Here is a 27,902-nt window from a genome sequence, read left to right as displayed (position 1 = left end):
GGAAGCTTCTGCAAGAGGACAGGATACTGAGACAATTAGCTCTAGCCGGGCTGGCATTTCCTGAATCAAGAGCACGGAAGAGGAAGCGGGATGAAAAGAATTGCCGAGACCTAAGGGAAATAGATACTTCTCCTCAAGGAATCCATTCCCAGGTCTCGGCAATGTTGCTGCCAGCTCCAGAAACTTGATAAGTATCATTTCATCCAGGAATCTGCAGTAGGAGAATTTCTTCCCAGTCGATACTTCTTTCTCTCTTCCCTCCTCCCTTATGGGAAAGAGGGTGGAAAAAGATGCAGTTATGCACACTTTTCTAGAAGAGTAGGAGAGGCTATGTTCTTAGGAGTTGAGGGGGGACTGCTTTGAGGTCAAGTTGAGATGACTAAGACCCCAAGGTCTTGGCCACTGTCCAAAGGGCAAGGCAGTGCCCTAGTATGAACCTTGATTACCGAGGCATCTGGCAAATCTCTGCAAGAGAAAGGCAGAACCAAGTACAGTAAGGTTCGTTCCTAAGGGTTGAGCCAACCTGGGACTTATGAAAATGGAGATCTGAATTGGGACAAAGTCCTCCTTCTTAGCACCAGAATTGTCCACAGAACTGCAGTCGGCCAGACCCTTCGAGGCAAGAAGAATTCGTATTCTGTCAAGGCAGGGGAGAAGCTTGGTGTCTTGACCTGAATGAACTCCTTCTCCAAAGAAAAGAGTTCATCCGGTCGAGAACGCTCTCGGAAGCAAGGAACGCAGCGGCCCCCGACACTCTCGGCTCCTCAGGAACTGCAAGGGTTGTGAGTGATGAAGATTATTCATTGGGGGAGTCGCGGTCCTGTCCCAGGGATCCTCGCGCTGACAAATCGGCGCGAAGTTCTCCGAAAAACGAGAGTGGTTGCAACTTGAAAGACCCTCGCTGCTTCCGAAGCGTGAAACTCCTGTGCCTCTGCTCTTGGAGGGAGCCTTGACAGATCCCATGAAATCCTCCTTGGCTACCTGGTTGTACTACGGGACAATCAGGGGACTGATACCCAAAGCACACCAGGAAGCTGAACTCAGAGGAGCTCTCTCTGTCCGTCTCGCGCCTCTTGGAACAACCGAGAGGAAAAGAACACAGGTGAGGAGAAATAGTGCCCCTACCTGTCCTGCCAGTAAAACCAGCAGGAGAGGGGGACCGTGGGCGATAATCAACCGAAGGAGATTACTGCTACACGAGGGAAGAGTGCTTGTGCCGTGGCAAAGCGCTTTCTTGGGAAGAGCAAAAAAAGTTCACTCGAACAGAGCCGAGAGCCTGATTCGGAAAAAAACCGAGTGGGGCCGAGCCGAGCCGATCGTGTGAACACGATCCAGACAGGGAGGTATGCGGTGGACAGGAGGCAGGCGGGGTGAGCCGAGCTGAGCTGAGCCAGTCTCGCAAGTGTGACCAAGGGCTGGGCGGGGTGAGCAAGTCGAGCAAGCCAAGCCAAGCCAGTCTCGTAAGCGTGACCAGGCGCCGAGCCGAGCTGGGCAGATCGCTCGAACACAATCGGAACTGGACAGGGCAGAACTCGTCTGCCGTGAACTATTGCTAGTTTCCTGAACTCTAAACTCCAAGGCCCCTCGAGAAGAAGGTTCAAAGGGGAATTCTGTGTCTGCTATCTTGCATGCTCGAACCCCAAGGTTCGAGACACAAGAATGAAACCCGGACGAGCAACCAAAGCAGCTGGCGGGCAGTATCGAGACACCTGGCATCTCGGCACCCAGACACCTGGCGTCCCGGCACCCAGGCACCTGGGTGTCTTGGCACTTTCTCTCGTTCTGTGCCTCTCGTCAGGAGAGTGCTCAATTCATAGAATTCGAGCTACCCACGAGACTCCCAAAAATTGGGAGTGGCTGCTTTCAGTCTTGCTTTCAGTTTCCTAAGAGACTGAAAGAGCCAGGCACAGAAACAGTCTTAGACGCAGACTTCCAAGACTGGTAACGAGGGCATGGCCTCTTGAGGCCGCTCTCTCACGGCCCCCGAAACACCAGACCCCACAGGGCAGGAAAAGCCAACGAGAGAAACTTGTCTCCCGAAAGAGAGTCAGTCCCTTAGAAGTCCTGCACGACTCCCAAAGGGAATCTCTTCCCTGCTTCTTCTGGTGTTCGAACCGCCAGGATCGAGACACCAGGCTGGGAACCCACCCGAGCACTGGCAAGCACCTGGAGTGCTTGTGGTGCTGGCGGGAAGGGCTGAGACACCTGGGTGCCTTGGCCTTTTCTCTCGCACTGCTCCCGAACTGGGCTGAGGAAATATTCTCCAGACCAGATCGGGATACTTGATATTCCATAGAATCTCGAGCACTCAGAGCGGCTCACGAACGAGCGCCAGAAGCAGACCCCATCTTAGAGGCGGAACCTCTAGGACTGGGAATGGGATCACAGACTGAGGTCTGTGCGCCCACGGCTCCCGAAACACAAAACCCAGGGCTGTGTGAATCGGTTTCCTAACCTGAAAGTCAGGAAGAGCCAAAGAGAGACCCACTGCCTCCTCGGAAGGAGGCAGTCCCTAGACGTCCAAGGGCATCAAGGGAAAGAAGCAGTCTTCCCCTCCTTCAGCCTAAGGAGGTCTGTCCGATTCCCGGGACCCCCTTGGACCTCGGGAGAGGAAGGAAAGAGGCAGCAGAAGACGAAATCGAAGATAAGATGAAGACAGCAGCTACTTCCACAGGGCAGCTTCCTTCACCTCCACTCCAACATCTTCTACAGGATGGTGACACAAAACATGGTAACCTCCAGGGCAGTCAGGCAGGAACACAACGGAAGCGACCCAGGACACAACCACCAGGAGAAGCAGCAGGCATGGTCAGGACAGCTGATGCAGGAGCTACGGCAGCGGTTCGGAAGGCAGGAGCTACTGCAACGGCCAGGAATGTCACTTTCCAGAGGGTGACTTCCTTCACCTTCATGCCGACATCATCTACAGGATGGCGGACATCGTAACCTCCGGGGCAGCTGGCAGGAACACAACGGAAGCGGCCCCAGGCATGACCGCCAGGAGACATAGCAGGCATGATCAGGACAGCCGATGCAGGAGCTACGGCAGCGGTTTGAAAGGCAGGAGCTACGGCAGCGGTTTGAAAGGCAGGAGCTACTGCAACGACCAGGAACATCACGTCCACAAGGCGACTTCCTTCACCTTTACGCCGACATCTTCTACAGGATGGCGGACATCATAACCTCCAGGGCAGCTGGCAGGAACACAACGGAAGCGGCCCTGGGCACGACCACCAGGAGAAGCAGCAGGCATGATCAGGACAGCTGATGCAGGAGCTACGGAAGCGGTTCAGAAGGCAGGAGCTACTGCAATGGCCAGGAACATCACTGCTGTGTCTGTGATGCTCACTGTCAACCTGAAAGAAAAAGCAAAGATGATTAGAGAGGGAAACTCCTCTCGCTATGAAGGGAATTGCCCTATGCAGTGAGAGGAGGTACCCAAGAAGAGGTCGCCCGACCACGCCCCCCCCTCCCTAGGCCTTCGCCCGACAAGCGAGTGAAGAGGGTGAAGGACAGAGATCTCTACCGAAGGAGAGAAAGGAAGAACCTATGGGGAAAGAAAAGAAAGGAGGGGAGGACACCAAGGGCGCCGTGGAAGCGTAACTTACAGACGACGCCCGCAACCTCCCACCCGCCCCACAACTCTCTAAGCACAGGCGGCGAAAACAACACTCAGCACAAGTAGGATGGAAGTAGTCATGCCCTTGTCCACAAAGGGCGGAAGCCCAAGAAGGGAAGCGAACTCTTACGTCCCGACCAATGTAGGGGAGCGAAGATATTACGTCCCAATCTAATATTTCTGATTGTACAGGGGAATGCCTTCAGTATCTAAATAAAGGGCTACTGGAGAGAAGCATTACCATTTGGTTACACTCCTTTATATACACCCTTGGCCGTCAACCCAAGACACAGTGCAAGGGAAAGATGGCTATGCGAGGTTATCACAAATTGTGGGTTTGCAATAATAAATATCAAACACACGTAATATATACACAAAAATACATTAAGATCCCACTGGGATAATAAGAGCTTAACAACAGTCAGACAAGGAGATCCAAACCACGTCTGCAACGCATGACGGCAGAAAGCAAACTGGAATGTTTACATCCGGGCAGGCGGGTATTCCCACCTACCTGGCGGTAGTTACTGCCTAACCACCTTGCTCAAGAGTTTAACGGCCGTTTCCAGCCTATGCTGAAAGTAATTCCTAATGTAAAGGACCGAGGGTTTGTATACAGTATCATGTCGGAACAATCGCTGATTTTTGGTTATCAGTGCCTCTGTTAGGTATGTATCGGTGCCAATACCCAATTATCGGCGCTGATAAGCGGAAATCGGCAATTTTTGGCACTGAAAATTGCAAATTATCTTGGCTAAACAAGCTCCATAAAACTGGATCGCCGATAACCGAGCCCGCCGATAACTGGGGACTGCCTGTATTTACATTTTGTCAACTGGCTAACCTCGCTTAGATAAAAGCTGATTTCACTGATATGGAATTATTCCTTGAATAGGCTATTTATTACAAAGATATGCCAATAATATATAAAGTAAAAATGGTTTTATTACAGTAAACCCCCCGTACTCGCGTTCTCATGGGTCGCGGACTCACGCATTCGTGGGTTTCTCTGTGGAACATATCTAGCCATCATTCGCGGAAAATTCGCCCATTTGCGGTATTTTTCACTGAGAAATAGTCACTAATTACTGTATTTTCATATATTTTTCATGAATAAATGCACTTTTTGTGATAAAACTATTAAAACACTCAGGTATAAGCATTTTCACAAGGTTTTTCTTGGTTTAAACTATCAAAATGGGCAATTCTAAGTGTTTTTAGATGGGTTTTAAGCATTTGCGGATTTGCAATACGGGGGTTCACTGTACCTTTATCACTTTATTTCACAATGTGAATCTTTTCATGTATGTTGGTGGTTACTGCACCGAGGCCGCTAGCCTACTGATAAACATCACTTAGAATTCAAGGTTTGATTTTTAGAATGGTAGTATAAGATGACCCCCAATTTTTTGGGGTGAATTTTATGATTTAAAGGTTGTCTTATATGCGGAAATATACGGTATGTGTATAGATATGCCTTACAGATTTCTAAGATATTTGTACAAAGGATGGATAATAAATAACCAAAATATTAAAAAATATAAGAACTTTAAACCACATAAAGCTGTTCATATTATAGTCATCACATATTTAATCTGCTGCTGACAGGATATGCAACACTAAAATTGCTCTAAACCTAAGGAACACTTGCAGTAGTTTGACAGAATGAAGGTGAACGATCACTGCACTTCTGTTAGTTGAAGGGACTAAATTATGCTGAGATAATCAAATGTCTGACTTATTGCTGAAATTATCTGATTTGCACAACAAAACAGAGCACAAAATATTCTAAATTACTTGCACCAGTTCTAGTTAGCGTTTCTACCTAAAAAAGTTTAATAATTAGGCAATAACCTACAATCCTAAATTAATGCTTAGAACTACCCCAAAATACATGTTATTCTCTCTTAGCAGACCAGTACTGAGGAGTTAATGTCTGGCTTTAAATTACATTTATTCTGGAAACTCCAGATTAGCCACAAACAAAAATCAATAATGTAGTTTTTTGTAAAATACAGTTGCATCCGTTCTGCCATGATTTTAGTACCTGAAATTAACTCTTCATTAGATTTTTTATTTCAATAAAGCAGTACCATGAAAGACATTTTTTAAAAATCACATTTCTTTTACCTGTCTGGCCAAGTCTGCAACTTGGGGGATATGTCTATATCGGTTTAAATGTTCCAATACATTCATGACACCTTGAAGAAGAGTTGCTATTTCCCCATATTCACGCCGTGCTTTTAGAGCTCTGCAAATGTACAATATATACAGTGAACACACACAACACAGTTTGGTACTATAATGGAAAAGTGCCATTACAAGAGTTTACAATTGTACTTGAAAGGAAATACATAGATAGAAAAATTGTTGTAACAAGACTTTACAACTGTAATTGAAGGTAAATGCACAAATAGGACTGAGTACTAGGATATTTTAGACATCTGTCTAATACCACTATGTTTACACCCAGATTCAAATCTGCAGACTAATACCACTATCTCGATAGGCAAAGCAACAGATCTCAAAAGAATAGCTGAACAAAAGCGTCAGCAATATCTCTTAATTCAATTAGAAAATCTACAACTTTCCTTTTCATGAGCTATTCTCCCGACAAAACTACCCCACTAATTTTCCCATTTAAAATAATCATGTACAGTATGTGTAAAGACTCTAGTAGAGGTACAAGTACAATAAGTACATAAAAAATAATTAATAATGTGTTAGAAAATGATATGTTTAAGGGTTTTCTATGAATGTTCCTGATGTTTACTGCCTAAAGAACTTTGCAGTCCTTACAAGAAAAACTGGGAGGGCATACAATAAGAGAGGGGCAGAGTCACAGAATCAGAAACACTAATACTGCTAGGGAAAGATCACCTAAGAAACAAGAATCAAAAAGCTTGACCTTTTACTGGAGCACTAAGCTCTAGACTGACCAAGACAAAGGAGGGAAGCATAGAATTAAAGAAGAGCTTGAAAAATGGGCGTAGATCAGCCAGCAGGTGTGGTAATTGTGGTTCTCCCATGTGCTAGCCCCTTCTGTCAACTGTAACTTAAGTTCTCACTAACAACCCCAGCCTGCTCAGGGGGATCAGTGAAGAAAGTGAAACAATGGTCTGTATCTATGTAAGAACAAATCAAGAGCAAAAATGTAAAGAGTATCTTCAAGTCCTACAGGAGCGTGACTATAAATTATAGAGGGATGAATAGATTTGTTTGTATTTAGCATTTCCCAACGTTTTGTGAGAGAGAGAGAGAGAGAGAGAGAGAGAGAGAGAGAGAGAGAGAGAGAGAGAGAGAGAGAGAGAGAGAGAGAGAGAGAGTGTAATTGTCGTTAGTAGTGCTTTGGTTGTTGGTAGAGGGATGAGGGTCTTTAGTTCGAGTTGTTTACGGTGCTGTCTGTCTGTGCAAATGTCGAGGGAGTTTTTTTCGGTTTTGAGTGAGTCTTGAGCTGAGTTCTGTGCAAGGCGGACATTGATGGTGGATTATTGTATGCTTCATGAGTCGTGTGTTTTCCGTTGGATGTCATTGTTGTCTGTGCATGTGTCTCTTCCTTTTTGCTCGTTTTTTTGGGGTTGAAAGTCTGTTTTCGGTTTCGTTTGTGTAATTTTGTCTACTGTGTTGGCGACCGTGGACACATCATCCATCTCCCAGCAACCGAGGATTATAGTGAGTATTGTATGTGGTTATATGTTCGGTGTATCTGTGTTGTGTATTGTTTTTTGTGTTTTTAAATCCCGCCACATAATATTTGGCGCCCAACGTGGGGCTGTTGTATAATAGCCGTTAGGATTGCTTGTGGTGGGTAGAGTGAGAGTAAGAGGTCAGGATGAGTGAGATAGAGAAACTGAGAGAGGAACTCAGAGTGGCTAGGGAACTCCAGGGTAGGCTGGAGGAGGAGAATGGGAGGCTGAGGAGTGAGAATGAGGAGTTGAGGAGTCTGTTGGAGGAGATGGGGGGAATGCTAAGAAGTGCAAAAGAAGAAATGAAAGCGGAGATGAAAGAGTCCGAAGAGAGAATGGATAAAAAGTTGGAGGGAATGATGAAAGGTGTGGAAGAAATGGTGAAAGGTATGTTCAAGGGTGTTTTTGGAGAAGGGGCTGTTGGAGGCAGGTTCTCTGGAACGTGTGAAGGGGCAAGAGAGAAAGAAAAGGAGGAAGAAGTGAATGGAAGCGTGAGTGATGAAAGTGATATGGGAATAGGAAGTAAGAAACGAGGGAATGAGAGGCAGGGTAAGGAAAAGGGGGAATGAAAAGCAAGGGAAGGAACAGAGGGAAAGTAAGGATAAGTCAGGGAAGAAAAAGGGAAGAAGGGAAAGGGAAAGGAAACTGGTAAGAAGGGTAAGGAAGTGGGAAAGGCAGGAAAGAAGGGAGAGGGTGAAGGCAGTAGTGATAGTGAGGTGGATGGAGGTGAGTGGATAAAAGTGGATAAAAAGAGGGGGAAGAAGAGTGTAATAAGTAAGATGAATGTAAGTGCAGAAGTGGACTCTTTGTATTCGGAAGAGGGTATGAAAGGACAGAGTGAAAGTAGCGAAAGTGAGAAAGAAGTGAGAAAGGCTATGTATGTGAGGGAGGTACCCCAGTGTGAAAAGTATAATGAGTATGGAAGTAGGGATGTGCATGATTTCTTTAGGGAGTATGAAAGATTTTGTCAGGATAAGTACAGTATGGGGAAAGTAAGAGAGTGTGGGCACGAGAATTAGGAGAATATTTGACTGGGTTTTTGCTTGATATGTATAGGGTTATTATGAGTGTGGGGGATGTTGGGTATGACAAGATGAAAGCTAGACTAGTTGAGCAAGCGAGGCGTATGAAAGCAAGTGTTAAGTATAAGAGGAAGAATGAATTTGATGAGGCAAGAATGAAAGCTGGGGAAACCTTGTCACTGTATGCTTGTAGGCTGGAGACGTTGGCAAGGAAGAAGTTTGGGGATGATGGGATAGATGAATGTAAGGAGTTAGTACGGAAGTTGTTAGGGACAGTGCCAGATAGAGTTAGAGAATTTGTGAACTTGAAGCGGAAGGAGAAGAAAAGATGGACGAATGAAAGGTTGACTTGGGGAGAAATTTTGGAAATTGTAGAAGATTATGAGCTTGACAGGGTTATAAAAGAGAGCAGAAGTGTAAGTGTAAGGGCTGGGGTAGATGAGAGAGTGCCAGAGTTTGGAAGCTTTAGGGATGCAGTGTTGAGGGGCCCAATGAGAATGGCCGATAGTGTAATAGATAGGAGTGTAAGAGCAAGTAAAGTGGATGTGCCAGTGAGGATGAATGGTGGGTTTGTAAGGGAACAACGGGTTGGACGGGTTAGGGATAGTAGTGTACAAAGGGGAAGGTCGATGAGTGGAAGTCGAGCGAAGTGTTTTAGATGTGGAAAGGAAGGACATACAAAGAATGAGTGTAGGTGGGCTTTAGGAGCGTGTTTGGTGTGGGCAATAGGGACATTTGGTAAGGGAGTGTACGAAAGATAGGGGTTAAATGCTACAGGTGCGGACAGGTGGGTCATATTGCTAATGGTTGTAGGGGTACCCAGTGAATGTAATATGTGGCAACTGTGGTAAGAATGGGCATTATGCGAGAATGTGTTCAGAACCGAGAGCGAAGTGTGTTGAATGTGGAATGGAAGGGCATGTATCAAGTGTATGTAGATGAAAGAGGGTGACTGTGACAGCGAATTCGGGAAACTGAGTGTGAAGGGGGTTCAAATGGGTGGGTCCTCCAGGATGCAAGCGGTGCGTGTGATGCATGTACGTGAGGGGTTGTTGCATGAGGATCAGCGATTTGTTTTGGTAGAGTATGGTAGAAAACGTAAGAAAGGGAAGAACGTAAGTAAACGGAATGGTCGTAAGTTGTGTGATAGGGGTGTGAGTGCCAAAGTGGAAATGAGTAATAAAAAGTGTAATACGGATGAATGGGATGGTATGAATAGAACGTATAGCATATGCGGGTTTGATATAACCGAGTTGACTGAACGTGTAGGGGTTAGTGAACGGTTGGAGGTGAGCGAAAGTGTAAGAGTAAGAGAGCGTAGCAGTAATATACGAGTGATTGAAAGCATGAATGAATCATTGCAAGAATTGGAAAGGTCAATGAGCGAATGGGATGGGTTAGTTGAAGAATTGGGGGAGGTATTCGGGAACGAGTTAGAGGGTATAGATGAGATTGTGGATGAAATTGAGAGTGGTAATAGTGAAGAAGATAGCGTGAATCTGAGAGAAAATGGAGGAGAAGATGTAAATCTGAATGTTGCTGGAAGAGAGAGCGAGTCTGAGAGAATGATTGCGTGCCCGAAATGAACAGCGTTCTAAAGGACCTGCTAGTGAGCATCCATGGGTGTTACGTAAGGCGATTTGAATGCAGTGTGAAAGGTGTTGGTTGGGAAATGCTAAAAGGGGGGAGAATTATAGAGGGATGAATAGATTTGTTTGTATTTAGCATTTCCCAACGTTTTGTGTGAGAGAGAGAGAGAGAGAGAGAGAGAGAGAGAGAGAGAGAGAGAGAGAGAGAGAGAGAGAGAGAGAGAGAGTGAGTGTAATTGTCGTTAGTAGTGCTTTGGTTGTTGGTAGAGGGATGAGGGTCTTTAGTTCGAGTTGTTTACGGTGCTGTCTGTCTGTGCAAATGTCGAGGGAGTTTTTTTTTCGGTTTTGAGTGAGTCTTGAGCTGAGTTCTGTGCAAGGCGGACACTGATGGTGGATTATTGTATGCTTCATGAGTCGTGTGTTTTCCGTTGGATGTCATTGTTGTCTGTGCATGTGTCTCTTCCTTTTTGCTCGTTTTTTTTTGGGGTTGAAAGTCTGTTTTCGGTTTCGTTTGTGTAATTTTGTCTACTGTGTTGGCGACCGTGGACACGTCATCCATCTCCCAGCAACCGAGGATTATAGTGAGTATTGTATGTGGTTATATGTTCGGTGTATCTGTGTTGTGTATTGTTTTTTGTGTTTTTAAATCCCGCCACAAAATAACATGGAAATACAGTATTTCTAGTGCAAATTGACCATTATGCAATCTGCAGACATATCACTGGAGGATCAGGTGCCCTGGCAATCCTTGGGAGAAGATACCACAAAAGAAAATGAGATTAAGGGACAAACTTGGACAGCTGAAGTTATAAGACTCCACAGAGGTTAATATTTTTGTTTTGCTACAGGAAAATCAGGTTTTTTCTCAAAGCAAAATTTCTCCTTCACTTTAAAAAAGTAAAGCAATGGCTATTAGACTTTAAGAATCCTTAAGTAGCAATAAAAGAATGACTTATGCACCTATTCCCTTGACTAGATGGCTGAGCAGCAAGAAAAGAACAAAGTGGTAATACAATGGCTGAGCAGCAAGAAGAGAACAAAGTGGTAATAGAATATAAAGTTTTGCAATGAGTGGGCATATTTATTGAGAGACTCAGCAACAAGCACTGCTGCATGCTCCACATTAAAAGTAATAAAGTAAAATCTTAAATAAACTACATGCATTATTTACTATGCATCCTGTTCAACCTAATGAGTACAAAAAATTGTTTCATAAAAATTACTTTTTTTTAAACAATTAATTTTTAAGTGCATGCCTATCATGAATCCCGACATTTCATTCACAAATTAACCCAAGGGTTGTGAGCAACAATTTGACTGTCCTGACTTGAAAATTTCTGCATAAATTTTTATTCAGCAGGGAATAAAGAAGTTACCCATAAGTTTTCAGTTTCCACTACTTTCTATGAAAGAAAATTAAGCTTATTTCACAGAAAGCTGAAAAATAATGGGTGACTGGCATGTCTGAAGGATAAAAATGAGAGAAAAAATCACTGCTTTTATCTTCCTTAATTGCACACTATATGGGTTAAAAAATATTGCTAGCTGGATTGCTATTAGAGCTGCTTAGGTTCCATGGATCCTTTTCGTCTAGGTAAGGAAGACTCTCACTTCTTTTGTATTCTGGGGTACAAATGCTAAAATAAGCAAGGTCAAGAGGTGGGACATTTATTGTAAATAATGGGTATGTTCTCACAATTACTTTCATAAAAAAACTTACATTTAATCCACCACTTAAATTAGACCAAATTGCTACTCAGGTGGGGGGATCAAGTTATTTGAGAAAAAACTCTGTAATTGGCTGATTGGAGCAAAGGAACCTCCTTAAATAGCAAGCACATCACTTGCATTAAAGATCAAATTTTAAAATATTGCATATAAGGAAATATGTTTGAAGAAAGAATACAATAAATCTGTACAGCTAATAAAAAAGCAAAAAAAATGTCTGACAGCACTGTTTGCTTCAGGTATGAAATACAAAAGGCAGCTGAAGTATGCAAATGCTACATCCTGAATTATTAAAATATAGTGTTACCAGACCACTGAGCTGATTATCAGCTCTCCAGGGCTGGCCCGAAGGATTTGTTTTTATTTCTATTTTTTATTTATATTTTGTCAATTAAATGACAATTTTCAAAAACTTTATAACTAGATTAATTTCAAATGCTGAAGTTTCTGACAAAATTTCAGTGATCGATTTATTTACAAAACTTGATGTTCACTGCTGATTATACTTTAGACATTCACACAATAAATGTTTGTTATTATTACTTTACATTCAGAGCATTCAGGAGCAGGGTTATGTAGATTATTTATTGGATATCCATATGTTAGATGAGAGAGGCCTATTCCGTAGCCTGATCCCTCTCGCATGCTCCCATGGTGATGCCAGCTGGAATACTCAAGTGAAGATTTGAGGTTTTGATACTCTGCTTCCTGGGAGATGAACCACAAGTACTTCCTGGAAGACTGGTGGATGGGGATGTGTAGGTATGCGTCCTGCAGATCTATCAACGCCATGTAGTCGCTCTCTCTGATTGGCGCCAAGACCAACTGGGGCGTGTCCATGGTGCAGGACATCTGCTGTAAGTAGAGGTTCAATGCCAAGAGGTATATCACTGGCAACCACCCCTACAATGCTTTCTCCATCAGGCTGATGGAACGGAAGGAGCAGAGGTTCCTGTCGGAGGTGGTCTTGCCGATGGAGGAATACTTGGAGGGCAAGGAGAAAAGCTAAGAGTGGCCTCTTGAGGAGGAGCTGTCCTTCTAGTGAAACCTTTTCTCATAAAGGGACCACTTGGGTGAATGTCACCCACACATTCATCACACGTGGCTTCTCTCGTGTACTTTGGTCCCTGATATGAATTACAGAGTGCAGAGCTACCATTATTGGGGACATGAACTTACTACAGGGGTTGCCCTTGCCTACGCAGTGACAAAATTCGGGTTTTGTGTCCTCCATACTAGCCATGAAACTGAAGGAAGGGGGCCTCACAGACACATGGGCGACACACTATGCACTGGGTCACACAAGGGAGGCAGACTACATGACTCATGAAAACAAAGAAATCACAGATCAGGCCTGCCCTTCAAAGCAAAACCCGTACTAATACTTCAAGGAATCACACACTGTGCTACTGGAGGAGCAAAGGCTACAAGGAGGGCACTGACCCTGCAGTAGAAACACAAAAGGGCATGAACATGTGACACAAACAAACACAAATCTCAGCGAAAATGGGAGACAAATGCAATGAGATGTGAATGCGCGTATGGCTGAGAACACAATGGTAGAGTAAGGCTGGCTCACATCATGAGTGCTACTCAATAAGATTTTGTTTCTCTAGTCAAGTCAGTGACAGCTAAAGCACGCCTTGTGTGAGAAACTCCATTTATGAAAGCATAAGTTTGTATTCCTGTCAGAAGACAGAAGTTAGTTTTTCACACACAAAACCATTAATTATTAGCCTATTTCATAAACATAAATGGAAAAATTACAAATAAGTAGTTTTTCATGAAACAACAATTCCTGCAAACATCACTTACTCTAGTTTTTGTACTCCTTCTACTAGCATCTGTAGGTGATTCAGTGTTGTAATAGAAGTAGTAAGATTTCTTTTTGCTGTATCCAGTTGTTTGATGTCTCTGGTTATTTCTTTCACTCTCTGTTCTGATTCCCCAGCTCTTTCCTAAGTGAAAAAGAAAAGATTTCAGCAAAGGGCATTTTTCAAGACTCCTTAATGTGCTGAACTAAATACAGTGTATTAGAAAACATCTACTGTACAATCTTTACTTCATCAAAGGTCATATCATACAGTATCTCACTGTTACAATATGTATTAGATGAATAATATTAAAAAATACAAATAATTGTTGTTCCATATAAATAAACCTCTTGTTACTTCTGTCTTTATATGCAACGTATAAGAGTTGCGTGTTGAATTCAATTTCCCATTTTAAGGAAAAATTAAACAATTTTCTGAACCAGGTAGGACTTCTTCCCACCCGTTAAAGTTCCTTAGCTTACCAAAACATTACATTCCTTAAAGACTTAGTTTTGTCAAGATGCTTTCAGAGGGGGTGGGAGGAAAGCACCATAAGTAAAATAAGTTTTGTATTTTAAATTTTGTTTCTACCCACTGGACAATCCTTATATTACCTAATAGAGCTTATGCTGAAATTTACTTGAATTAACTGAAGATTATAAGCAGGTATTACGCAACATCACAGGTACAACAAAAGCAGATTGTGCTTTTAAGTAAGAAACATGTTCTGTGCTCTATGTAATCTACAAACCAACTTATATGCTGCTCACTAGCATCACTGTGCTCTCATGGAAATAAGTCATAAAAGTTGCTGATGATGAAGCTAATCAATCACCAGTGTATCCATAACTTCTGATTCTAGTGGGAATGTTCCCTGGAACATGGCCCTCTTTTTGAGATAGCAATCTCTTGTCTTCACCATTTACTGTCTTCTTACATTACTTTGTAAATGCCACCAGTTCATGCCTGCAACAGGATATTGTGATCTAACAATTGCATATTCTGACTGGGACCAGCTTTTTCAGTCATACTATATGGCAAGGGCAAGAATGTTCTCTCCTTCCACTTCCGACAATGGTGAAATGTCAGCACTTCTTAATCAGTGTCCACAGATACAAAGCATTTAACTATTTAGTTTGTCCACAGATACAGAGCATTTAACTATTTAGTTTACATGTTTCTTCATTTTTGCTCTGGATAGTAAAAGGATCAGTTTGTCATCCAAATAATTATTGCTAATAAAAATTGGAATACGCACTAAAATGCTTAACAGTATGAACAAGAACATTACACAATCACTGATAAAAGCCTAGTGGGAATAATTTATATCCGCATAATGTGGTTAGATTCCAATAATCACCTGACGTTTACAACTAAAAATAAGATTCCAATAATCACCTGATCTTTACAACCAAAAATAAATTCCCTCATTTTACTGGCGACTTTGGGTGTGCAATGAACAAATTAATTTAGATTTGCAAGTGAACTTCAATTATAAAATCAGTACAGGGTAGTATTCTCATTGCTTAGTAATTGTGTCCATGCATTTTCTAGCTGACTGCCTGTTCCCTCCCAGAACATACACAGCCTTTACAGTATTACCTTTCAGAAGGCCAGACCCATAAATGTAAGTGCCTGATAAACAGAGGGGCTACTGTTTATTTGCTTGGCCTGTTAAGTCTACGAGTAGCCCACCAACATCTACATGTGCTAATAATCTTCTTAATGATAGGGAAGCAAATAAGTACTCCTGTTGCAGTCCTAATTCTAGCATAGTGGGCAGTTACTATACAGTAACACAAAATTTTCAAGCATATTCAACTCCAGCAGGTTTCTTATCATTGTCTCATTTAATACTCCATACATTTAATTTCAAGGTATTTTAGACGAGATTCCAATACTATCTTTTCAATCAGAAAAAGGGTGCGCAATTAGTTTGAAGCAATCAATTTTTTAACCATTTAAATAAATATGCAGTTTTACAAAAGAGAGGGAATAGCATTCAACTGTTATGATGAGTGTGGCAGCAGGTGGATCCTCTAGGGTCTCCAGAAGAGGGAATAATTCTCTGGATTATCCAGTCCATGTGGTATGAGAAATAAGAAAGACTGAGAGGCAATACCTTGCATTATTAGTAGAGGATATAAAAACACTGATTTTGTTTAAAAACTGCATTGTTTCACCACAAACCCATTACTGATGACTGGCACAAATCTCAATTTGGATGGGAAGGAACAGTTGCTAAAGACCCCAGATATGGCTAATTGAGACCTGTAGAATCTGCCTGAAAGCTCCTTGGAGCTGAACTTCAAGTGTCAAAGCCATGTCTCTCATGGATATCCAGTCCAGTACAGGAAGCTATGCTTGAGATACAGACACACTGTTAAATAAAAGCATCCCTAAGAGGTTGAAATCATATAATGTACTTCATCATATAATGTACTTCCAAGTAACTTTGCTACTTTCTGTTTTAGACACATCAAAGAATGCTGGTGGATGGGAGACCTGTAATGCCATAGGGTATTTAAGGGGCAACAGGAACAGCTGGATAGAACCTATCAACTGAGTAACAGAAGTAGCTTTAGCTTGACAATACTTATCAATGAAGTTATAAAGTGGTGGCAAAAGGTCTTGATGACAATGCTATACTGTACTGGATAAAAATGAATGGATGGTTATGGGATGAGGACAAAGTACAGAGTCAATAATCACATCTGAAGGAGGGACATACTGTCCCACTTATACTACAAGTACAGGCTAATCTGTTGTATCCCTTATAGTGAGCTTGCTAACCCATGTAGCAACTTCACAAGCAAGTCAAAAGAACAATCCCATATGAAAAGTGTAAAGGTAGAGAAGTTGAAGGACCTCTAATCTTCTGGCCAAGTGCCGCAACTCGTGCTGCATTACATATTCCCATGATTGGAAGGGGAGAGCAAACTAATGGAAGTTTTCATTGCTTCCACAGACCTCTGCAACAAGTGTACCAGTGACTTCCCCCCAAAGAAAGAGCTTGATCCTCCTGTTTAGGCATCTACATTCTGGCACCTTCTTAGCATGAATCTTCGGACAAAATCTACCTCGTTGTCTCTGGTTCAGGAGAAACATATTGCTACTAAAAGGAAAAGCTGTCTTAATCCTGTAATGCCTTGTTCGTAAGCTATGCCACTGTTACTACAGGCAGTCCCCGGTTAACGGAAGGCTCGGTTAACAGCGATCCGGTTTTATGGGGCTTGTCTAGCGACGAAAATTGGTGATTTTCGGCGGCAAAAATCGCCGATTTCTGCTTATCGGCGCCGATAATTGGGTATTGGCGCTTATACATAAATAACAGAGGTGCCAATAACCGAAAGTTGGCGATTTTTGGAGCCGATAACCCCTGAAAATCGCCGAAATCGCCGATTTTCGGTTATCATCACACCCTCAGAAAAGGAACCCTGCCGATAACCGGGGACTGCCTGTATTGTAAGTCAGTTGTAAATTCCACTAACTACCTGTGACAGGAAACAAATCATTCAAATCTAGAAAAAAACCTTCTATTCCTGATGCTTGATGGGCAGCTCCATCTCCTGTAGGGAGTCTGCTGGAGACACTGTCTTTAGATACAGATTCAGCAATTTGGATTATGAACCTCTCCTACACTAGTCTGAAGAAGCCTGAAGCCTAAACACCTTCACTTTTGACAGAACAAATATCTTTGAGGCAGTGGATATGACTAAATTAGGAAATCCTCATTTGGAAAGGTGACAGACAGGCTACTAGGCTAGAGATGACAGACGAAGAAAGAGCAGTTTAAGACTGAGTGCTTCAACAAAAGATGTCTTGAAGATGCGTCAGACGCAATATCGATGCTATATCCAAACAACTGCAAATATGACATTTTTATGATAAAATAAATTTTATATATACATACCAAGTAATTACATTGCTTAAAGTTTCACTTGCTGGCAGCTTAAAAATTTTGAAATTCGCGATAGCGCTAGTGTCAGTGTAGGTGACTACTGTAGTCCCTGCCTGCTTTTGGGGTACGAGAGGTAGACTTCAACAGCGTGGTTCAATTGTTTTTTGCCCTTCTTTCCATATGAGGTGAGGAGGGAGGGCTTGATTCATAATTACTTGGTAAGTATACAGTATATAAAAATGACATTTTTATGATACAATAAGATTTTATATGTACTTACCAAGTAATTACATAGCTAACAGTTTCTATTAACAGGCAGCTAAATTTGAAATCCATGGTAGTGATTCTTTTGTTTACGCTAAGGTGTCGGTAAATGACCCCGCCCACTTTTGGGATAAGAAGGAACAACTGAGCAGAGGGCTTCAATATGTTTATGCCTAACGTCCATGTGAGGGGAGGCAGGTGGGCTCCGACTCTGTAATTACTTGGTAAGTATATATAAAATCTTATTTTATCATAAAAATGTCATTTGTATATAAGTAACTTACCAAGTAATTACATAGCTGATTCCAACACTGACAGGAGGTGGGATGCATGGACTGTTCTTCCCTAAAACATTAAAAATGTAATGAATTAAGGGAATTAATGCCTGCTGGCATTACTAAAAATGCTTGTTGTTTCCTTACCTGGTAAGAGAGTCGCAGCAGGAAGTCACTGCCTCTGGTTGTGCGCTCATCTTAACTGGAGAGACATGGCTGTATGGCCAAGGGGTCGTCTGCTACAACAGAGGGAGCAGTACCATAAAAAAACAGATAAATATAACACCATTACCTACACCATAAAACATTAAAACATCACCACCTACCACTAAAAAGACTGGTGGGCATCCAAGTACAACGTACCGCCAGACTCCCCTAGAACTTGACACCATTAACCAAGGCGAAGAGATGAGGAAGGAAGGAATGCTTCCTATACTCCCTCCCCCAATACCATGCCAGCCAACAATAAAGGTCCTAAGGTAATGCAATCGTTAAAAGTCGTTTCCACATCTCGGAGGTAATGCGAGGCAAATACGGACCTGCACCTCCAGTAAGTCGCTTGAAGTATTGCAGAGAGTGAGAAATTGTATTTAAAAACTAATGAAGTAGCCACGGATCTGACTTTATGCACCCTTACTTTCAAGATAGGACAATCCTCCTCTCTCAACTGTGAGTGCGCTTCACAAATGGTATCCCTCAAGAAGAAGGACAGAGCATTCTTTGTAAGAGGAAGAGATGTATCCTTGACCAAAGTCCTGAGGTTGCTAGATGGACCCCTAATCTTCACCATCCTGAGAAGATAAAACTTTAGGGCTCTTACTGGACAAAGGACCCTCTCAAACTCTCTGGTCCTAGTGTACATGCTCCTTTAATGCTGAAGGACTGAGGCCAAGGATTGGTCAGGTTCTCATTCTTAGTGAGAAATCCCAAAATAAAGGAGCAGACTGCATTGCCTCCTGAAAAACCGACCTTCTTGTCAATGGCCTGAATTTTACTGACTCCTTTGGCTGTTGATATGGCTACTAAAAATAGTGGCTTCTTCATTAAGTTTCTGAGTGAGGCTAAGTTCAGGGGCTCTAACGGGGGCCCGGAGAGCCACTTTAGGACTAAGTCCAGATTCCAAGAAACAAGTTCTAAGTGCTTTTGTTTCTTAGCGTCAAAAGACCTAATGAGGTCTGAAAGGATATCCAGATCTATATGTCTGAACAAAGAGCTCAGCATTGCTCTGTAGCCTTTTATGGTCAAAGAGGATAAGCTCTTAGAGTTCCTCAAGAATAAAAGAAAGTCTGGAATCTCTGTCAGAGTTGTTTTAGAAGAAGAGATTCTATCACTTTTGCACCAATTTCGGAAAATTGACCACTTGCTCCGGTTGACATGAGCTGAGGATCAATGTCTACATTTTGAAATAGCCTCTGCAGCTTCTCTCGAAAAACCCTTTGCTCTGAGGAGTCTTTTGACAGTTTGGATCCTGTCAGAGCCAGCGAAGACAACCCTTGATGAAAGTGCCTGATGTGGGGTTGTCTGAGAAGCTTTTTCTTCTGAGGGAGAAGTCTTGGAAAATCTACCAGCAGATTCATTAGCTCTGGGAACCATTCCCTCAAGGGTCAAAAGGGGGCTACCAGAATCATTGACATATTCTGGTGCAGGCGAAACTTGTTTAATACATCTCTTAACATCCCAAAGGGAGGGAAGGCATACAGGAACCTGTTGGACCAGTAGAGAAGCATGGCATCAGTGGCCAGTGCCCAGTGCCTGTGGATCCAGCACTGGAGAGCAGAAAAGAGGAAGTCGATGATTCCTTGACGTCGTGAAGAGATCCAACATCAGCTTTCCCTCTAGTTTCCATAGGTCTAGACAGACCAATGGAGTGAGAGTCCACTCTGTGGGAATTACTTGGTTCTGTTGGCTTAGCTGATTGCCAACACATTCAGTTTTCCTTGGACAAACCTGGTCAACAACCTTGTACAATTCTTGACCGCCCATAGGAGGTTCCTCACTGCCTCGCAGAGGGAAAAGGACAGAGTTCCTCCTTGTTTGCTTTTGTATGCCAGGGCCGTCATGTTTTCTGAGTGGACTGCTACCAACCTTCCACATACTTCCGACCAAAAGGCCATCAGAACCAAGTGAATTGCCTTTAATTCTTTGATGTTTATGTGCCAACCCATCTCATCTCTCAACCACGTTCCGGAGATCTCCTTGTTCCCTATAAGGGCTCCCCAACCCAGGTCTGATGCGTCAACATAAAAGTTCAGGTCTGGGCTCTATGGAAACAGAGACTTTCCTTCCAGCAACCTGTCTCTTGACTTCCACCAAACCACATGCTTCTTGATTTCTTGTGCTACCAGGAAAGTGAAGGGATCTGAAAATCTTTTTCTGTCCCATTTTTCCTTAAGAGAAACTGGAACACCCTCATATGTAGTCTCCCTAGGGTGAAGAACTGTTCCATGAAAGCTAATGTCCCTAGGAGGCTCATCCAGTTGTTTGCTGAACATGGTTGGAGGCAAAGAGCTTCATCTGTTTTCTGTAGGTAGGACTCTACTCTCTCCAGAGAAGGAAAACCCAAAAAAGATGAGAACTGAGAGTCATTCCCAAATAAACTATCTCCTGTGAAGGAGTCATCTGAGACTTCTGATGATTTATCAGCAAGTCCAGGTCTTGGGCAAGAAGCAATGTTTTCTGAAGGCCCTCCATACATTGTGCCTTCGACGTGGAGTGAAGAATCCAATCGTCCAAATAAAATGCTTGTTGATGCCCATCAAGTGGAGCCAACCTGCTAGAGGAGCAAGAAAATGCGTGAATATTTGAGGGGCTGTAGATAGCCCAAAGCACAGGGCCTAAAACTGGAACACCTGTTCCTGAAACACAAATCTCCGATACAGTATTTCCAAGAGTCAGGGTGTAACGGGATGTGGAAGTAAGCATCTTGAAGGTCTATCGAGACCATCCAGTCTCCTTGCCGAATGGATGAAAGGATCGAACGGGTCATCTCCATTCGGATTTTGTCTTCTGCATATTGCCGAATGGATGAATTGATCGAACAGGTCGTCTCCATTCGGATTTTGTCTTCTGAATCGACATTTAAGGTGCTCACATCCAGAACCAGCCTCCATCCTCCTGAGGCCTTCGATTGTAGAACCTTTCTGAGTCTACATTTGGAACTATCTCTATCGCCTTCTTTTCGAGGAGAGATGATACTTCTCTTGCAAGGGCTGAAAATCTCCTCAACTCCTGTATTAGGCAGTTAAGGCGATCGGCGTCTTGACTAAGGGAGGTCTTTCTAGGAAGGGGATCACGTAGCCATACCTTAACACTTCCACAACCCACTACTCAGCCCCTCTCTCGCTCCATTTCTCCCAAAATTGAAAGGCCTGGCACCTACTGGAGTACGGAGGACACTCAATTCACTTTCTTGAGGAAGGTTTAGAGGAGGACTTCTTAACTGTGCGAGACTGGAATTGTACAGCCAGTCTTGCTCTTGAGGAGGATCTCTGCCTACTACCATGAAAGGGAATGGGTTGTAGAGGAGATGACGACTTAATAGCGAAGATCATGTGTAGATTTCTTCTGTAAAGCAGAAAAAATTTCACTGACCACTGAATGAGGGAACAAACTGTCTCTCGACAGGGAAAAAAAAGAAGTGCCGACCTCTGAATCAAAGTTACTACTTTAGAGGTGTATGAACACCATAACTCCCTCTTCTTTAACACTCCCATGGAAAACAGTGAAGCCAACTCCTGCGCTCCATCCCTTATTCCTTTATCCATACTTGAAAGGACTCCGAAGATATCTGAAGAAAGTTCCGTAGGCAAGGCATTGTATTCCTGTACTTTACGTGTGAAGGCACCTACTGACCAGTCCAAAAAACTTACGATCTCGAATACTTTGAAAAGATCCTTCATCATGTGATCTACCTCCGCTGAAGAGAACATAACTCTGGTGGCAGAAAAAGCTGACCTACGGACTGAATCAATGAGGCCTGAGAAGTCCCCTTGGGAGAAGGCAGCCGCCCCCAAGGAAGGAAGTCACATAATATGAATATCTCTTCAGAAGATGGGAAGAAGGGTAACTAAAATTGTATTTTCCTTGTTCTCTCTTACCAGTGAGCCAGGCCTCGACCTCATTATGTGCTTTCTTGGCCAAAGTCGAAAGTACCATATTACGTAGTCTTGATGATTCAATTGTGACATTACTCATCTGAAAGGTGGACGCTGGAGAAGCAGCTGCAGCAGGAGAGAAAAAAAAGAGAGGAAACTTCGAAACATAAAATTAAGCAGCGATGCATAAGATGAACAAGGGATTCTGCTTCTTCATCTTTGTCACCTTCCTCATCTGTTGCAGATACAGGCAAAAAAAGACAAGTTCTTAGACGAAGAAGGGTTCGAAGGTCTCTTTAAAATGCCTAAAAATCATTTAGGCATCGCTGTATAGGTGCAAGCAATGGATCCACATCTGAAGTTGTCATCATTCGTTGCAAGGGGGATGGCGCCACAAACTCAGGCCTGGAAGTCAAACGTCTAGAAGAATGTACAAAATGTACAAACAAATATGTACGAGAGGGTGCAACTGGCTGCTTGGCAGCTACTAAGCGCTTGCATGCTACTGGAAGCTCTGAAACCGCTTACATTCAGGAGCAACTGGGCACTTGTCGCTTGAAAAGAACTCGGGTGCAAGACAACGCTCGAAAGTGATTGCACTACTAGAGGACCCTAAGCACTTTGGCGCCAATAAGCACTCATCGACTACTGGCCGATCAGGGGCCAAAGGAGGTTCTTCTGTTGAGAAGTGCACTGATGTAAAAGAACGATGACTCTTAGATATACAGTAGTTCTTGGAACCAACACTTGGGAGAACTTTTCTGGACTATCCCAGAAACTACAGGAAGGCACTGCCTCCTTAACTCTTTTCACTGGCACCTGAGGGGTGCAAAACCCATCAACTGCAGACATTTTCAACGGTCTTGATTTATCACTGCTGCGCCACTTGTGCCTCTGTTCGGGGCTGGAAGCATCTGAACTACAGGAAAGGTTATGTACACCATGGAAGAAACCTTCCCACTGACTATCTGATGCATCCTGGGAAACTGGCGCCAGGTGCAACTGAGGGGCCAACTACCCAGGACAGACCCCACCGACCTCCCTTTGGCTTCTGGTATAGCTTCTCCCTGGTGCAGGGGAGTATGCCTGTGACCTTTGTCAAGGAGACATGGCGGGCCGGGTAGCCAGTTCCTCCACCAACACTGCACTTTCACTTGTTCCTCTTTTATTTCCATAAAGGAACGGACAGATGGACCTATCTGGCCACAGTACTCACCAACATATCAAATTTATGATTAAATTTATGTTCATGGATGGCAATGGCATTGGGTTCAGAGTAGGGGAGTTGGGTAAAGGAACAGGTCGAACAGAAGCAGGACTAGTAATAGGAGACAAAGCCGAAAGAGGTAGAACTGGTAAATCTACACAAGATTTAGCTGAATCCTGACTAGCTAAACTTTTGTCATTCCAAGCTGTCGCTTTTCTCTTTCTATCCTTCTCCAACTTAGTCAAATGAGAATTCAAAGTCTTCCATTTTTTACTATCCCAGTCACTAAATTCAGCACAAAACAAATCAACTGAACATACTTGACCCCTGCGAGATGTACACCTAATATGGGAACCATACTTCGCTGATGTAATTCTCGTACTGTAGCCTTCACTGTAATAACGAACACTACTTTCAAACTTGTGTCGGACAGATACAAGTCAAACAGTCAAAAAAGTCCAACTAAATATTAGTCACAATCAAGTTATTACAAGAAAACCTAAATATCTAAATTGCCGAGAGGCTACCAAAAGCAAAATACTTCATCAAACAGTCAAAAACCATATATAGTAAAGTCCAAGAATTTCAAAACTAGCTGCTGCTCACAACCATTGTTGTAAGCCGGCAGAAACATATTGAAGGCCTGTGCTCAGTTGTTCTTTCATTTCCCAAAAGTGGGAGGGGTCAGTTACCCACACTGCAATGTAAACAAAAGAATCACTACCATGGATTTCAAATTTTAGCTGCCGGTTAATAGAAACTGTTAGCTATGTAATTACTTGGTAAGTTACTTATATAAAGCTTTATTTTATCATAAAATGTCATTTTTATATATGTAACTTACCAAGTAATTACAATGCTGAATCCCAAATTGACATGGAGGTGGGATACATGGATTACAGGCAGTCTCCGGTTAACAGCGATTCGGTTTTATGGCGCTTGTCTAGCAACGAAAATCGGCAATTTTCAGCGCCGAAAATTGCCAATTTCCTCTTATCGGCGCTGATAATTGGGTATTGGCACCGATACATACCTAACAGAGGCGCCGATAACTGAAAATCGGAGCTTATTGGTGCTGATAACCCACGAAAATTGCCGAAATAGCGCCGAAATCACCGATATTCGGTTAGCAGCGATTTTCAGTTATCATCACACTCTCAGAAACGGAACCCCACCGATAACTGGGGACTGTCTGTAACTATCCCAAAACATTATGGATGATAATGAGTTAGAGGACAGCAATATTACCATTGGTACAAAGCTTGTTGTTCCTTACCTGGTAAGAGAACTGCTGCAGGTAGATACTGCCTCTGGTCGGCACTCATCTTAACCATGTAGGGTGTGGTGAGTTGGCCAGACGCACCTCTACATTGGTGGGTACTTTGCAGCAGGGGATGAACCCGGTGACTAACAAAGTATACAAGAAGCCAGTTGCCCCTGCCCTGGGCACATACTGACCAACCAAATAACCAGAATCAATGAACATGAACATCACCTACACCACAAAATATAAAAACACACCCTCCCATGAAAACTAAGACTGGTGGGTCTCCAGGCACACAGTACCCCAAGGCTCCCCTTACAACTCGACACCCAAGTTCAAGGCGAAAAGAAAACAAAGAATCATCTGTGATGGAACCAGCTGGGACTTCTGAAGGTTGATTAGCAGACCCAACTCTTGTGATAAATGAAGGGTCTTCTGAAGGTCCTCCATGCACCTCTCCTTTGACAGCGATCGAAGGAGCCAATCATCTAAGAAGAGGGAGATGTTTATCCCCATCAGATGGAGCCACTTTGGAGAATGGAGCAAGGACTTGGGTGAACACTAGCATGGCCCAAAACTGCAGTATATTGTGAAACACAAAACGCAGATATTTTCTGGATTCCAGATGTATAGGACTGTGGAAATAGGTATCTTGCATGTCTATAGTAGTCATCCAGTTGCCCCGGTGAATGGATGACATGACAGAGTGACTTGTTTCCATCTTGAATTTTGTCTTTTCAACAAAAAAAATTCAAGGTGCTGATGCCCAGTACTGGCCTCCAACCCCCTGATGCCTTAGGGACTAAGAAGAGATGGTTGTAAAAATTGTTTGACTGGGTTTCTTCGACTTTCTCGAGGGCTGTCTTCTCGAGGAGGGCTAACACTTCATTGGAGAGGACTGAATACTTCTCGGATCCTACCGAGTAAGTGGTCAACATGATAGGCGTGTTGACTAATGGGGGCGTCTCCCTGAATGGAATAGAGTAGCCCTGGTTCAGCACTGACACAATCCACTCCTCCACTCCTCTTGTGCTCCACCTCTCCCAGTAATGTAGGAGCCTGACTCCTACCGGTGCATTGAGGAAAGGATTCTCACTTCCGAGCAGCGGGCTTGGAAGAGGGCTCCTTAAAAGGTCGGGACAAGAAGCGCCAGTTTGTCCTAGGCCTAGACTGGGCTCTGGTTCTGCCACCTCGAAAGGGCAGAGGCTGAAGTGGAGAATGGGTCCTGGTACTTGTTGACGGAGATTCCCTGGGACATCTAAATGAGCGAGCTAAAGGTCCTGTGTACTTTTCCTCTGAAATTCCGAAGAAATGCCGCTGACTGTAGACTGAGGGAAGAGGTGCTGGTGGTCGAGAGGAGAATACAAGGGCAGACTTCTGGGAAGCCGTGACACTCTTCGTAGTGAACAAGCACCAGAGCTCTCTCTTCTTCAAAACTCCCATTGCGCAGAGAGAGGCTAACTCCTGAGGGCCATCTCTGATGCCCCTACCTGTGCACAACAGGACATTCAGCCAATCTGATGCAACTTCGTTTGGAAACGAAGAGCAATTCTTAATCTTGTGGGCTGAGGGGCCACACCGACCAGTCTAAAGAGTTTAAAACTTCAAAAATCCTAAACAAGATCTTCAAAAGGTGGTCGAGTTCTGTAGGGGAGAACATCACCTTAGCAGTGGCGAAGGCTGACCTCCTAGACAAGTCAATAAGTCCTGAGAAGTCACCCTGGGAGGAGGCAGCCACTCCCAGTGAAGGAGCTTCTCCAGTCTAGTATGAAGAATACCTCCAGAGCACAAAACAAGAGGGAGGATAGCTGAAGGAAGACTTCCCCTGCTCTCTCTTCTCTGAGAGACCTTCCTAGCAGAAGATGAAAGCACCATCTTCTGTAACCTGGAAGTCAGAAGACTTATCACTGATGAAAAATGTTGAAGCTGGGGAGGTCAGGGCCAGAGGCAAGAAGAATCCTGGAAAGTTCTGTAGCAAGTATGTCAATAAAGCTACATAAGCTGTTGGAGGGGAGCCCTGATCCACTTCACCAACTTCAACTTCATCCTCTGACAAAACAGGGGATATAGGCAAATCTTGAGGGGCTTAGGCCAAAGAAGAAGGCCCTCTCTTGAGCAAATTTAAGATGTCTGCCAGCTGATACTGAATGGGAGCTAGTGATGGGTCCATTGTGTCTGAAGAAGGCGTCTGAGCTGAAGTCTTGGGCGCTGAAGGGCGTTCCGATATTGAAGGGCGCTCGGGTACTGAGGGGCACTTGTGTGACGATGGGCACTCAGGTGTAACTGGAGGAACAGGCACTAATGGGCGCTTGGGTGCTAATGGGTGCTCGAGCGCTAATGGGCGCTTGGGAACTACTGAGCATCCGGGCGTTGCTGGGAGATTAGTTGCTCTTGGAATCTCAGGCACTACTGGGCGCTCGTGAGACAATGAGGAGTGTCTCAAAGCAGACGAACGCTTGGGCTCACGCACAGGATACACTTTAGAAAAGCGTTCTGGGGAATCCCAGAAACTACAAGAGGGCTGCTGCAGGGGATCCATAAATTTCTTGTAAGGCACTGGAGGGGAGCGGACTGTGTCTGCTGCGGGCCTTTTCAGTGGCTGCGATTCTCCACTAAACCGCCAGCTGGAAGCCTCGGAACTCGAGGACAGCCTACTCACTTCTGTTTGGATGCCTTTCCAACAGCTATCCTTTCCTGTGACCTGGAAAGTTGTAACAGGTCCAACTGAGGTGACGACTGCCTGTGGTCAGACCCCACCGACCTTCCTTGGGCCTCTGGTATGACTGCTCCCAGGTGCAGGGAGTACGCGGATGACCTTTGCCTAGGAGTGTCAGAGAGATGAGCAGCCACCACCTCCACTGACACTTCACTAACACTAGCACTTTTTTCCACTTTGCCCATAAGGACACACACTGAAGCACCCAACATGGTCACAGTATCCACAATTAATCCCATTTTGACATCAAAATTACATGCTAGTTTGGACTCGAGACTGGCAAGGGGGTTGGGTTTGGAAGCAAGGGAGCCGGGTAAAGGAGTAGGCTGAATAGTTGGAGAACTGGGAACAGATGACACAGCGGGAGCAAGTAAAGGTGAAGCAGGAATATCGTTATCAGCAGAACTAACTACGGTCTTGCTATTTACTGTCTGTTTTTCGGCTCTAGTGGACACCTTATGTTTCCTGTCTCTGTCTAATTTCGCTAATGAGACCCCAAAACGTCTCATTTTCTAGCATCCCACTCTGAACATTCATCATATGTTCGATCAACTGAACACTCTTGTCCCCTACATTCTATGCACATAGAGTCATATTTCTCTTGAGCGAGCCTAGTATTGCAGCCTTTGCTGAAGGCTAAGTCTAAGAATTCAACAATTGAGTTATAATGTAAGTCAAATTGAGGAAAAAGGATCCTAAATTGAAAATTAATGGTCTCACTAA

At 43.7% G+C, this 27,902-nt stretch overlaps 1 protein-coding gene across 1 annotated transcript in view; it reads right to left on the bottom strand.

Annotated features, from left to right (window-relative positions):
• Positions 1-27,902, bottom strand: part of Vps53 (vacuolar protein sorting 53) — a 121,009-nt gene that overhangs the window by 74,679 nt on the left and 18,428 nt on the right. The window contains exons 4-5 of the mRNA XM_067115923.1: positions 13,460-13,602; positions 5,750-5,870 (exon numbers count right to left, since the gene is read on the bottom strand). Coding sequence (XP_066972024.1) covers positions 5,750-5,870; positions 13,460-13,602 — 264 coding nt within the window. The remainder of the gene's footprint in view (positions 1-5,749; positions 5,871-13,459; positions 13,603-27,902) is intronic.

Source organism: Macrobrachium rosenbergii, chromosome 14 (assembly GCF_040412425.1).
Source record: "Macrobrachium rosenbergii isolate ZJJX-2024 chromosome 14, ASM4041242v1, whole genome shotgun sequence".
In the NCBI taxonomy this organism is placed as follows: Eukaryota; Metazoa; Arthropoda; class Malacostraca; order Decapoda; family Palaemonidae; genus Macrobrachium; species Macrobrachium rosenbergii.
This window is presented reverse-complemented; position numbering and strand designations above follow the sequence as displayed.